Here is a 13,853-nt window from a genome sequence, read left to right as displayed (position 1 = left end):
TTACTGCCTGCAGATGTTGCCATGGGTTACACACGGACGCCTGCTCTCCATCACAGCAGCGGCAACACTTCATTCTATTTTTCATGAGCCCAGTCAGTTGCCAGGGTTTTTGTTTCCATGGCCACGCTGCAGTCTGATGCAACAAAAACCCAGCCACAGCCCCCCATGGGTGCCTTGGCGCGATACCAACCCTGGGGGGGGGGAGGGATACAGCACTATAGGCTGGCACACCGACTGGCTGAGTGTCGTCTGGAGCCAGCCACAGTGCCAGCTGAGCTAACACTATACACGACCCCGACCTCCTTCTATAATCATTCGGTGGCTGGCAGCGGTTCAGCGCAACAATTTGCACCATTTCATACCATCAGTGATTCAGCTATTTATTACTCTGGATGCAGGAATGTCTTGGACAGGAAATGTGTGTGAAGCCTTTAGTCGCGTGTTTGTGTCACGGGCAGAGACGGCGAAGCCTCTGGGAAAACATGCCGTCGAAAACTCAATGAAAACCCCATGAATCTTTTAATAGTGTGGGCAATATCGTTTTTTTTTTTTTTTAAACTGGTGAGATTTGTGAATTTGACTGGTGAGTCTCTTCTGGAAGAATTGCTGCTAATTTCCAGCAGCGGGAAATATGTTGAAATAAATATTAGAAATCCAAGTGTATTGTGGTTGTAGGAGAGATCTGTAATTAAAGCAACACGATGCAACTTCTTTCACCCTAAAACAACAGCTTCAAAATGAGTTTGATGGTTCAGTGACTGTGAATAGAGAGAATGTTCCTCTTTCAATCCCTGAACGTCTGCTCCTCCTCTGTGGAACTTCACCGAGCGGGTTCGATCTCCCGTGAGAATCAGGCTCAGAAGTCATTAAAAACCAGAGTTTATCTCCAATACTCAGCAGGAAACTTTTCACCCATTGGTTTGTGAGCTGCCGTTTTGAAGTCTCGAGTTTGGCATTTTGTCCAGCGCCATCTTGGTTTCACAGATGGGCTGCGACCTGCACCCACTGGTGGCTAGCTGTCAATCACGCGGTATCCACAGTCTCCAAGCCCCAATACATATGGGGCTTTATATTCGACTCTAAATGGGACCATAACTTACAAAATGAACATCATGATGAATTGAAGACTTGAAACTAGACATTTCTTAAACCCCTTAAGAAATCAATCAAGGGAGAGGTTGAGTCATTTTCTCTGAGACTTCTATTGAAACTGTATTTCCGCTTTGGCTTCACGTTCCAGACCGGCTGTCTAATTTTCATTTTCTCTATATAAAAACCACTTTGCCCAACAGAATGAATAACCACGCGTGGCTGCAGAGGGCGCTGTTGCTCAGTAAAAGATACACAGTGTTGCTTTAACCGTTCTGCCTCATCGTGTCCTCGCGGATGATGCCGCAGTTGACTGTGTGAGCGGCGGACTGTCCTACCTGGGTTGTTGGCCTCTCCCTCCAGGACCTGCAGTTCGGTGCACTCGGCGAGGGAGTGCTCCAGACACAGCTGCAGGAAGCGGGCCTGGGTCCGGCTCACCCTCTTCAGCAGGGACAACAGAGCCACCGTCTGCTCGCACTCGTTCCACCCCTTGAACCAGCTGGCCAGGACGCCCACCTGATCACGAAACATCATGGTCTGCGAGGCGGGGGGGTTGAAGGGCGGACTGACTGTGGTGCCGGGGATGGGGGAGGCTAAAGGGGTTTGGGTAACACTGGCAGAGGAGGTCCTATCAGCTGGTTGTTAGGGAGGGAGGCGTGCTAGTGTGAAGTTCAGCTGATGCACTGTACTGCCATTCTCAGCTTTGTCATTATTAGCTGGAGCAGAAGCCTTTTAGTGCCGAGATGTGTTTCACCCACAGCCGGCGTTGGATGTAATCCTGCAGGAGATGTTTCTGCACCGTCTTAATCTCCGCTGGTGCTGCTGCTGGTGCTGGGGGGGGTTTGTGAGACTGCTCCTCTAGCAAGGCATTAGGAGATATGAGCTGCTCTCGGCTGCCTGGTCGCTCTCGGAGGGATTGATATTTGATGAGTCAGCTCTCTTCCAGCACACGCTGTGTCACATCAGCCTCACTGGCATGTTTTCTTCAGGGAATCCCTCGCACGCCTGCAGGAGGATGTTAGAAGTCAGGGGAAGGAGGAGGAGGAGCAGGAGGAAGAGGAGGGGGGAGAGGAGGGGGGAGAGGAAAAAACAAATTTAAACACACAATACTCACTGAGGCACGTCCCTCCCTGTGTTTCATGCACATGCAGAGACTTTTCCCCAGACAGGCTCAGTGGGAATGCGACAGTGCAGCGTCCCTGTTGCTTCAGCCCTGCAGACCTGCTGCTGCAGCCACGGACCCGGAGCCCAGCCTTCGCTCACTACAACTCGTACATGCATTTATAGGTCGCCTCCTCGCCGTCGCCTGTGCGCAGGCTTGCGGCTTGCATTCACCGCCGAGACCAAAATAAACAAAATTTCGTTTCTGGTATCCACCCATTCCTAAAAATACAGCTGCGGGCTGCAGGGCGCTGCATCCCGGGGGTTTCCAGAGGGAGGAAGCCGGGGATAGGGCCGGCGGAGGCAGGCCGGGCAGAGGGGGCTGCGTCCCGGTGGGGCCGCTGCTTCCCTCCGTTATTTTTAACGACAGGTTCGAGAGTCGTGAAGCTGCTGCTTTTTTTTTTTTTAAACCGGGGACCGGCTCCGGTGGTGAGGAGGCACTGCGGGGGAAGCTAGCAGCAGAGCCCGGGCTCAGACAGGAGCGCTAGCCGCTGTCTGTCACCGCCTCGCCGGCACACACACACTCACACACACTCGCAAATTCACATGAATATGAATAAATATAAATACATGTGAAGTTTGTTGAGATAAAACCACTTGTAAATAAACCAGCGGCCGTTTCTCCGGCTCCGCTTCTACCGACTGCGAGTCAGCGAAGTTACAACACAAACATTGACGGACACAGATTTCACGAACCGCCATTAATTTAAAAAGTGGTTTCAATTAAAAGCAGCTTCTCTCTGCAGATATATTTATATCTATATACACATATAAAGATGTAACTTGTATAAACACAGAGTGGAGAGAAAACAACGAGCTCCAGAAAGTTGGGTTTCTGAACCGCAGCCCTGCGGGAGGACGGTCGCGGGCGCCGGCCTCAGCTCGGCTCTTACCTCCGGGCGCGGTTCTCATCGCCGGGCGGGTCTGTCTCGGGACGGCCGACTCGCTGAGCTGCTTCTCGGGGGAGCGGTGCCCCTTCACTCCGGGTCTGAGGGATTTGCCATCTTGAACTAACTTTTCCTCCGTCTCTCTCTCTCCGGCTCGGAAAGACGCGGTTAAACTGCCGGAACACAGCGAGGCACTTCCGCATACACCTTTCACAATAAAGTGCGACGCTACAGGGAAAAAGTTTCTCAGCCAAAATGTTATTGTTGAATAAAGTTTTATTTCTATGACAAACTTCTTCAAGCTGCAGCGTTAATTTTAATACAAAATTAATAAATACTGGTTTTGGTGCCAATCAATCAATTAATATCTTTAGTTTTTTAATTGACTGTCCAAAGTTCAGTTAATATTTGGTAATTCAATAATTATATTTTATTTATACAGCACCTTCCGTTCAAAGACATGAAATAAGATGGATCAATAAGAACACGTGAGCAATAAAACAAAGACTTAGGATAAAAGCATAAAACTAGCAAAAGTTATATAAAGAAGTAAAAATAAAGACAATGATGTTAAAAATGAATTAAAAGCAAGATCATAGAAATATATATACACACACATATACAATATACATTACACGAAATATGTGTTTCTATTTATGGTCATTATTATGAATTTGAAAAGTGGCTAAAGTTATAAAATAGAGTAGTGAAAAGTACAGTATTTTCCAGAAATATAATCTAGCATAAAAATAAAATACCTAAGTAAAGTACAAAACAAGTTGTACAAAAACAACTTGAGTACAATAAATCAGTCAATCATTGGTCAGTTTCGTGATTTCCTGCAGATTACACTGTGGGTTTTTATTTTAAAATCAATTTATGCATTTATCCGTTCGACCTATATGCCAGCGCTTTTATTTTGAAGGCAGAACTAGTCGTGTTCCGGCCGCGTTTCCGCCTCTTTGACGCAGACGGTCTCGCGCTGCTCGTTTCCACATGCTAATCATTAACAGGAGCATGACGTCAGCGGCTTGGCAGCGCGAGGGAGCACCAAAATAGAGAGGGGGGGGGGGAGAGGGGGGGTGGGGGGGTGGTAAAGGGTGAGAGTCTGACAGGCTCATTAACTAATTAACTCATTAACTAATTTACTAATTTACTAATTTACTAATTATCTAGTTATCTGGTGTAGGTCGAATCTCATTTTTATACTTTTTGAAATTCATATTCAATTCAACTTTCTTTAATTTCAAACTTTCATCTCCCGAATCACAGCAGTAAATAGATTCTTTTATTTTGTGTTATTAATATTTCATTATTGCTTCATTTCTCATGATCCTACTTTTGCTCGATTATCTACTACTATGGCATATACTACTACTACTACTACTACTACTAGTACTACTAACAATAATTATAATTATAAAAATAAATACCTGGTGTGATTTTCACCAGGTTTGATGACATTGAAAAGACATTGATGAGACATTTCCCCTCTAAACCTCAAAAATATTTTTTATGAAGCCTTATAATGATAAGATAATTCATTGATATAAGAGAAAATTAAAATATATACATATAATATAAACTTTTTATGTTTCCTTTTTTTACCCCTTTAATTGTCTTACAAACCTCAGATCTAACTTGTCCGACCACAACAGTAGTCCTGCTTACACAATGAAAATATAATATATGTATAATAATATATCAGTCACAGCCTAAAAAGTATTTGTATTTTTGATATTTAAGCACATTCCACATGATAATACGGCTTTTACTTAAAGTAACTTTTAAGGCTGTAACCCTTAACATAACATAATAAAAGCATCTCTCAAATTTGCAGGATTTGTGTAAACTTAGTTACTTATTGTGATACTTACATATTTTCTGCTCTTAATTGTTAAAGGACAGATTGAACGTACTTATCTACCGACTCAGTATCAGTCCTGAGGTTCACATTGTTTATCAAATACAAACAAGGCCTTTTCATGATGAAACTGGATTTTGAATCTAGATTCTCGATCCACCACCGAGTGGAGCAGAAGGCGACGGAGCTGAGACATTTAGAAACCTTCCTTCAGCTGGTGTGAGCCCCTGTTTTCCATCTCTGAAGGTGTGTGTGGGTTTGCTCAGCTGCAGAGTGAATTCCCTCCAGCAGAGGAAACTCCCCGGTTCTATGTTTGATATCTGAAGGAAACACATGACGTCATGTTGCATGAGATTTCCCAAAAAGAGTCCAGATAATAAATGAACCGAAAACCCATGGAACCCCATTGATACTGTTTGCATCTTCTTCATGAGTTTTACAATAAAACACTAATTATTCTTTGTCCAACCTGAAGTTTACATTGTTCAGTGCAGCTGTTTATTTAGTTTTACTTTAAACAGTTTTATTCCTTCGTAAACTGTCACCAGTAAACGTGCAGATACAACAACATATTTGGAGAAATATAAAAAAAAATGTGAAAAGCCTCAAATGTCTTATTGATGTTGACATGGTTTATTCAGTTCAACACGTGGGAACAAATAAACGTTTAAATGTTGTATTTCTCTTCGTGGTCGTTCTTGTGGTTGTTTGTTGACGTTTTGCCAAGTTTCCAACGAGAAATCCCGACCATCACTTCTGATACAGAAGCTTGTGGTTTGTCCACTAGGATCTGAGGAGGCTCCTGGGCCACCACTGCTCCCCTGCACCAACATGGAGAAGAGACCGTTCTTCACCCGGAGCTCCGAATGACAAAGAAATCTCTTTATCAAATAAACGAAGACATTTGAATTGAAAACATCTAGTGTTTATGTATGTTTATGTTTCCCAATTCAGACATGAATAGTTTTAACTTGAAATTCAAAACATGTTTCACTCTTATTATATAAGAATTATGCTTTTTGACACATAATGATATAAAATAATAATAATTTGAGCAGTTTGTTCCTTTAAATAAAAATAAATAAATGGGCGTATTCTAGCACCACCGTGTGGCTGATGAATGGTATCACATTAACTCACTGCCCATCAACACAAACATTTAAATTCAAATTAAATATAAACTAGAGGTTAAATGTTTTGACTTTGGAACCAGCAAGTTTTTCTTATCATTTCATGACATTAACCTGAAATAAATAATAATTTAACACATCAGGTTAGATGGTATTTAACTGAAAACAAAGGTCAAATATTAAACTGTATTTGTTAGAAAAATGACACAAATCTGTATAAAACAAGATGAAATATCGCGATCATTCTGTGATTATTGATCTGTGAGGTGAGTGTCATCGATCAGCTGATCAGCATCGATCAGCCACGTACCGCACGTACAGTGGGCTGGACACGAGGAAACACCAGGAAGCTGCAAGTTCGAGCACCGCCTCCTCCTGGCTCTGCAGCTCAGTGTGTGTGTGAGAGACAGAGAGGGTGTGTGTGTTTGTGTGTGTGAGGAACACTGTGCTTCTCAAACTGAAAGTGTGTGTGTGTGTTATCAGAAGAAGAAGAAGAGGTCGTGATGAAGCTGCTCCTCCTCCTCCTCCTCCTCCTCCAGATGTGCAGCTGTGCAGAAAGCAGGTGTTTCTGTCAGGTGAACCAAACCTGTTTTATTCTGATAGTTTCCTGTTGTTGTTTTACTTTTCTTTCCTTTCACTCTAAACTTTAAATGAAGTTTGTATCGCAGTGTCCGGTGGTGATTTACAGTCTGTGTGTCCACCTGAGCTCAGCTTCCACCGCAGCCAAGTTCAGGTTTCACACCATGTTACTTCCTCTTCCTCTCAGCGTTTCCTCTTTGCATTTCCTCTTCTGTGGCGCCCCTCGGCGTTCAAATCACAGCATTGCATGTGGTCGCCTGCGAACTGCATGAACATGAAATAACATAAAAACTATAGAACTGTTGTTATTTTTACTAGTATTACAATTTAACACAACTTTGATCGCTATCTAAATTGCATATGTTTGAAAAAAACTGTTTTGTATATATATATAATATAAAGATTATTGAATCAGCTACTTGAATACAGTATTTCAATTTGTATTCATATTTTATCCACTTTATTTTCTCAATTGTGAATTTCCTCAACTGTGGCTCAATAAATGTACACCTTATTTTATCTTAACTTATCTTATCTTAACTTATCTTATCTTATCTCAACTTATCTTAACTTATCTTATCTTAACTTATCTTATCTTAACTTATCTTAACTTATCTTATCTTAACTTATCTTAACTTAACTTATCTTATATTAACTTATCTTATCTTAACTTATCTTATCTTATCTTATCTTATCTTAACTTAACTTATCTTATATTAACTTATCTTATCTTAACTTATCTTATATTAACTTATCTTATCTTAACTTATCTTATCTTAACTTATCTTAACTTATCTTATCTTATCTTTTCTAAACAAATCCATCTATGACAAGCAAAGAGAAGATTGTAACTGTTTTTAATGAACTGTAAACCAGGGCTGGGAGATTATTTGAAATTGTCAAAGCTAAAATGTTCATGTCATTTGATATTGATCTCGATAAATGACCGATTATTATTTATTTTATGTTTAAAACTTGCTTGTTGTGGTTTTAAACTCTAAAGTCAGTGAAACATGTTACAGGTCTGAGGTGGATCTCCTCACTGTTTTCACAATGCTTAAACATTAAATCGATATCTTTTAAAATTACAAAATTGAGCTGCTGAGGCCTAATGAAAACATCTCATCTTGACTCATATGAGGGAATAAGTATGTTCCTATAACTGCAGAGTTTTGATGACATATTTTCCTCTTATCTAAGGTCACGGGCGACCTGGACGACTGCGCCTGTGACGTGGAGACGATCGATGGCTTCAACAACGAGCAACTTTTCCCCAAACTCCAAACACTTCTGGAGTCCGACTATTTCAGGTTCTACAAGGTAAATGAACGCACACACACACACTACACACAGACACACTCTACACAGGGTGTCTGATGTGTTTCTGAGGATGTGTCTTGTTCCGGTGCAGGTGAACCTGGATAAGCCGTGTCCGTTCTGGACGTCGAGCGGTCACTGTGGTCTGAGGGACTGTGCTGTGAAGGCCTGCGCTCCTGTGAGTCCCTGATTTCAACCCTTTCACTTTATTACTGGATTCAATGGTGCCGGTGTCGGTTCAGAACTCGTTCTCGATGTTTTACAGTTCACGCTCCGCACCAGTGAGCCGCTGCTCCAATTCCTTGTTTGCTAAATAAAGCTCAAGAGAAGAAAAGGAGGTTATGTCAATGTCAAAGTCAAATTTATATATATAGCACATTTAAAACAACTCGTGCTTAACAAAGTAAAACATACAACAAGGAAACAGCAATACGTTATATATGATATTAACAGAAAATAAAATAAAAGTGGAAGCTGGGGGTAATTTCCACTTAAAATATAATAATTTGTTAGGTCAAAATAAGAAACAGTTTAATCTCCAGTCGTCTGATCAACCTGAGATAAACCAACCAATCAGCTTCACTCACGTCAGACTCTGCCTCTTGTCAGAATGAAGTACCGGAGGGGATCAGATCTTCATCACACAACAAGGTGAGTCCATTTAATAACACCTAGATGAATATATACATGTGTATTAAAGAGAAAGTCACAAGGAACAAAGCCGACATATCCCGTGTGTGTGTGTGTGTGTGTGTGTGTGTGTGTGTGTGTGTGTGTGTGTGTGTGTGTGTGTGTGTGTGTGTGTGTGTGTGTGTGTGTGTGTGTGTGTGTGTGTGTGTGTGTGTTCAGTATTCAGCAGAGGCAAACGAGCAGCTGGATGAGTGTGAGCAGACTCAGCATCTCGGAGCTGTGGACGTTTCTTTGAGGTGAAGATGAGGAAGACGAGTTCACTGTTTTCATATTAGAGATAAAAAAACGTTTTTATTTGACGTAGAGAACAAATCTATTAACCGGGTTTTCTGTGAGGTTTAAAACATCCAAGCAGCAGAAAGTGAGTGAACACGCTGGTCTGTTTCGTTTCCCAGTGACGAGACCAGAGAGGCTCTGCTCGAGTGGAGCAAACACGATGACGAGGCCGAACGGTTCTGTGTGACGGACGGTGAGACTCAGTCCGTCGAGCAAACGCACCAACGAAGGAGCCAAAACAAAACTGTATTTATTCAGATCACAAACATTCCTGCACAAAGAAAAGTTTCCCCGAAGTAAACCTCAACTTCTGTTTTTTGATTTGAGATGAATGTAAAGAATTATGCACAGGTCAGATAGGTGGATCGTTTCATTGTGCATGTGATGGTGAAAAAGCACATTATTGTCGTGAATTATAATTATATCATATTTAAAAGAATAAAAAACCTGTATGGGAACAAAAATAGGGAGAATATTTAACTATTTAATGAACTAAAATGTAAGGAATACATTTTGGGAATTTAAAATTATTCTAGAAAACAATTGAAAGAATATCCAATCTTTTAAGGGAGCTTAATAAATTGACAAATATTTTGTAACTATAAATATACAGAGTATGTACATTATTTTAGAATGATTAGTAATTAACATAATGTTGATATTTTCAGGAAAACACAAATTAGAGAAAAACTGAACATAGTTTAAAGGATATTTGGGGAATATGATAAAAAGCAAAAGTACATTTTATATGTAAACTAATGGAACAGAGATCAATTTCCTTTGTATTTAGATTACACAGCATATGTCATACAATACTACACATTTCGCTGGGATATTGAATCGGATTAGTTTTGCTTTTGGTTTCTGTTCAAACCGTTTGAACCAAAGTGTTTTTGTGTTTCCCAGACGAGGAATCTCCAGACTCCCAGTACGTCGACCTGCTGCTGAACCCTGAACGCTTCACGAGCTACAGAGGACCTGAGGTGTGGAGGATCTGGAACAGCATCTACGAGGAGAACTGCTTCAAGTGAACACTCAGAAAAACTATAATTAGTGCTCTTATTACCATTAATTAGAACCGTGCATCCGCTTCTATGCAGACGATACTGTTTTATATTAAGTAGAGTTTTACAAGCCTTCATTCTCCCTCACAGACCGTACACTGTCAGACGACCTCTCATTCCCGACTCCTTCCACAGCAGCTCAGGAGGCGAAGGTGAGTTCACTGGACCACTCGCTTCATGTGGATCCTCAGGTTCTTCTCCTTCTTCTCGGGTGACAAGAACTTTGGGTTTGTTACCTGCGAGAAGGAACTTTCAGTTATTAAGATATTTGGAGATAAAACCAAATCAGTTTGTAAATCGCACCAAAGCAATGGAATTTAGGATTAAACATAGATTGCACATTTTCTCCCAATAGTAGACAAAAGGGGCCGACTGTTGCTTCTGGACTTGGTGCCATTAGAGTATCTTAAATGTATATTGAACATGGAAACAAAGCCAATTCTTTAAAATCTGGGAACCCTATTTGAACTGTGAAGATCCCGGGGTCTCTACAATATTATTCTTGTTTTTATTTACTTACTTATGTCCTTGTATGAAGCCACTGTATGAATCTGACCGTTTGTTTTAATAGTTTTTATTTTGTTCCTCTTTTACGTGTCCTTTAATGTGTCCAGCTTTGATCTGTTATACATGTGAAACTATAAACGTTGTGTTCACTTTGCAGCGAGGACCTTCTACAGCTGGCTGGAAGGTGAGCGCATGTTTCCCCTGAGGAGGATCGACTGACACAGACGCTGCTGTGGAGTATTTGTTTGTTGATTCCGTTCCTCTCTCAGGTCAGTGTGTGGAGAAGAGGGCTTTCTACCGCCTCATCTCAGGCCTGCACGCCAGCATCAACATCCACCTGAGCGCCAGGTACCTCCTGGACGGTGAGACTGAAAACACACAAACCCTCCCGGACTCAATCGATTCCACTCGTTTTTATGTTTCCAAACATTTTGAACCTTTACTTTGAAACATAAATAAATAAGTGAACGTCCCTTCCACCTTCAGACAGCTGGTTTCAGAGGAAGTGGGGTCATAACGTGTCCGAGTTCAAGCAGCGGTTCGACTCGGAGCTGACGGCCGGCGAGGGGCCGAAGAGGCTCCGCAACCTCTACTTCGTGTACCTGATAGAGCTGCGGGCGCTCGCCAAGGCTCTGCCCTTCTTCCAGCAGCCGTCGTTCCAGCTCTACACCGGCCGAGCCGAAGAGGACCGGAGACACAAAGAGCTGCTGCTGCACGTCCTGCAACTGGCCCGGTCAGTCCGAGGCTAATACAGTTACTCCTGTTAATATCATATTCATGTTCTTTACAAATACAGCTACGGGTGTTTAGACCATGATCTTATTTTCTGTTTATTTATTTTCTGTAAAAGATTTACTTTAAAGCCCGAAATCATAAATTGTCCGTATATGATTTTTAAATCTTTACAGTGTATGAGACCCTCTATTCACTGACCCTTTAATTAAGTAAGGATCAAATGTAATTAAATTAAATTAGAGATGAATTTGCTATGTTGCATTATAATCTTTTTAATTTCTCATGAGTGGTGCTTCCTGTGCTGTCGTTGTGTGCGCTGCAGTTTGTTGTGACCTTCCTCTCCGTCCTCACTCCTCCAGATCTTTCCCTCTGCACTTTGATGAGACTTCTCTGTTTGCCGGTGACGAGAAGGAAGCAGCCAAACTGAAGGTCTGAAACTCTGCTGGTGTGAAGCCACACTGATATTTCAGGCGACAGAAATCCGGAGCTTTGTCGCGTCTGAAAACACATTTTTATCAAAATGAGGTTCTTCTCAAATTCAGTTTGACAAAGTAACTGTGCAGCCTCTTGTTGCCTCTTTGTCTTTGGTCATAAACCAGTTTTAAGTCGAGTCAGATTTATTTATACAGCACATTTCAAACAACAGGAGTTGAGCCAAAGTGCAAACACACTGTGACTGTTTGTGTGTTTGTGTGTGTCTTTGTGTGTGTGTGTGTGTTTGTTCCCACCAGGACGACATCCGACTGGCCTTCCTCAACATCTCCAGGATCATGGATTGTGTCGGCTGCTTCAAATGCCGACTGTGGGGGAAACTGCAGGTGAGACGTTGTTTTAATGTTTAATATGTGATTATCTTTATTTGAATCGATATTTTGTTCTTGGGTGACAGGTTAAATGAGGCTTTAACAACAGCCGGATCAGTGTTTGTATCGTAATGAGCCGTTACATTTTGATTTGCTCTGTGATTTGCTCTCTCTCTCTGTGCCTCTGTGTTTTCATCAGACTCAGGGATTAGGCACAGCGCTGAAGATTTTGTTTTCAGAGCGACAGATTGAAGCTCTGCCCACGGCGAGCGGGCGGCGACCCAGTTTCCAGCTCAGCCGCCAGGAGATCGTCTCTCTGCTCAACGCCTTTGGAAGGTGAGAGTCCGGCGAGAGTAAAGGATAAATTACATCCTGGGATTATACACTACTGGCATTTATAGGCTCAGACACGAAAACCACAAATGTTTGTATTCTATCCTCTGGAGTCAGTGAGAATAAATTGAAGTTTTTCTGTTATTGCTCTCGGTGGCACCTGAATACAGAGATGACCGTTGTTTTAACGTCTCGCAGGATTTCCACAAGCATCCGAGAGCTGAAGAACTTCAGGACGCTTTTATCAGAGGAGCGGTGACGGCGTCAAGAGGCGTCTTCGTCCACGGATTCCTCCGACGGGGTCGTTTGTATCTTCGGAGCTGACGGTCGTGGCCTCGAGTCCCCGAACACATCACAGCCGCCTCAGTCCTGAGTGTCGATAATGGACGTCAGAGTTCAGCGTTAAAAAAACAAAACACTGGCCTGTTTTTGTACATAAAAGTTAAAAAAAATGGCCGAAGTGAAGGATAAAAACTATTTCTACTAAACTTATTTTGACTTAAATGTAACAGGTTGAAAAGAAACAAGAGTAAATCTGATATTTGTATTTATAATCACAGCCTAAACATCGACACTGTGGAATCATATTCACCTTATTATTATTCCTGATGTGCCTCCATCTTGCAGCAGAATTATTAATTATTGCCAAATTTGTTTTCTTTCCTTTCTAAAATAACGATGGGTACCTTGAAAGGCACGTAGAAATCTAAATTGTTATTATTATTATTATTAGTTTTAGAACTTTTTTACTCAGAATTTATTTCTGAAGTTTCATTTTTACACATTTGATGAATTCATTGATTTGATTTTATTTTCTAGTAAGAATTCAATCTTTCTTCCTCTTGAAATGAAATCTGAAGTTTTGATTGAATCACACATTTGTCTCTTACTCTAACTTACATGACTGTGTTGTATGAAACTGGAATCATCCACTGATAAGAAGAGACTGAAGAGTGTAAATTATCGTTGAGATTTTAAACGTGTTTCTTTATCTTTCTTTATGTTTATTCTTTAACTAAGATCATCTCTGTTCAGGTTCCTGTATATCTGCTTTACCTGATCACACAGTGGCCTGTTGTTGTGATTGTGCTGCTGCCCTGAGGATGGCGCTGTTTGTATAGAAAAATGATTTCCACACTTCACCTTCAACGAACTCGCAGATAAAAGCAAAATCAATCCGCTCTGAACAGTCTTCCATAAATCATGTTGAATCTCTAACGAGGGATGTGACGAGTGTTGAGGTGAAAAATCTTCTAATGAAAAAAATGATATTAAGTTTGTGTTTGAACATTAATTCTGAATAAAGATGAGATTTGTTTGTTGGGAAATTGTGTGAATGTAATGAGCAGATCAGTAAAGTTCAGAAATAACATTAAATGTAATTTAGAGTTTTGACACTTGACTGAATGAGACGTCTG

The 13,853-nt window shown here is 41.3% G+C and overlaps 2 protein-coding genes across 3 annotated transcripts in view; one reads left to right on the top strand and one right to left on the bottom strand.

Moving 5' to 3' along the window:
• samd4a (sterile alpha motif domain containing 4A) overlaps nt 1–3,364 on the bottom strand; it is a 46,299-nt gene extending 42,935 nt beyond the window's left edge. Inside the window, exons 1-2 of one of the 2 annotated variants that reach the window (XM_034568657.1) lie at nt 3,144–3,364; nt 1,428–2,094 (exon numbers count right to left, since the gene is read on the bottom strand). In XM_034568657.1, coding sequence (XP_034424548.1) covers nt 1,428–1,623 — 196 coding nt within the window. In that variant the 5' untranslated portion in view covers nt 1,624–2,094; nt 3,144–3,364. The remainder of the gene's footprint in view (nt 1–1,427; nt 2,095–3,143) is intronic. The other variant, XM_034568652.1, reaches the window with a different exon arrangement.
• Nucleotides 3,365–6,445: 3,081 nt separating this feature from the next.
• On the top strand, nt 6,446–13,612 carry ero1a (endoplasmic reticulum oxidoreductase 1 alpha). The gene is made up of 16 exons (XM_034569053.1): nt 6,446–6,706; nt 7,911–8,030; nt 8,122–8,205; nt 8,637–8,678; nt 8,877–8,953; nt 9,113–9,186; nt 9,900–10,020; nt 10,148–10,209; nt 10,722–10,748; nt 10,834–10,926; nt 11,051–11,297; nt 11,659–11,728; nt 12,031–12,117; nt 12,302–12,438; nt 12,634–12,716; nt 12,910–13,612. The coding sequence occupies exons 1-15, from the start codon at nt 6,635–6,637 to the stop codon at nt 12,692–12,694; spliced, it is 1,374 nt and encodes a 457-aa protein (XP_034424944.1). The 5' UTR covers nt 6,446–6,634; the 3' UTR covers nt 12,695–12,716; nt 12,910–13,612.
• Nucleotides 13,613–13,853: the final 241 nt, after the last annotated feature.

This window comes from Hippoglossus hippoglossus, chromosome 3 (genome assembly GCF_009819705.1).
Source record: "Hippoglossus hippoglossus isolate fHipHip1 chromosome 3, fHipHip1.pri, whole genome shotgun sequence".
NCBI classification, from domain to species: Eukaryota; Metazoa; Chordata; class Actinopteri; order Pleuronectiformes; family Pleuronectidae; genus Hippoglossus; species Hippoglossus hippoglossus.
This window is presented reverse-complemented; position numbering and strand designations above follow the sequence as displayed.

Excerpts from the sequence above, each read along its gene's own strand:
- ero1a (XM_034569053.1), top strand. The coding sequence starts at position 6,635 with ATGAAGCTGCTCCTCCTCCTCCTCCTCCTCCTCCAGATGTGCAGCTGT. Across the intron at positions 8,954-9,112 it reads GCTGTGGACGTTTCTTTGAG|TGACGAGACCAGAGAGGCTC; the intron begins GTGAAGATGAGG and ends TTCGTTTCCCAG. Across the intron at positions 10,021-10,147 it reads TACGAGGAGAACTGCTTCAA|ACCGTACACTGTCAGACGAC; the intron begins GTGAACACTCAG and ends TCTCCCTCACAG.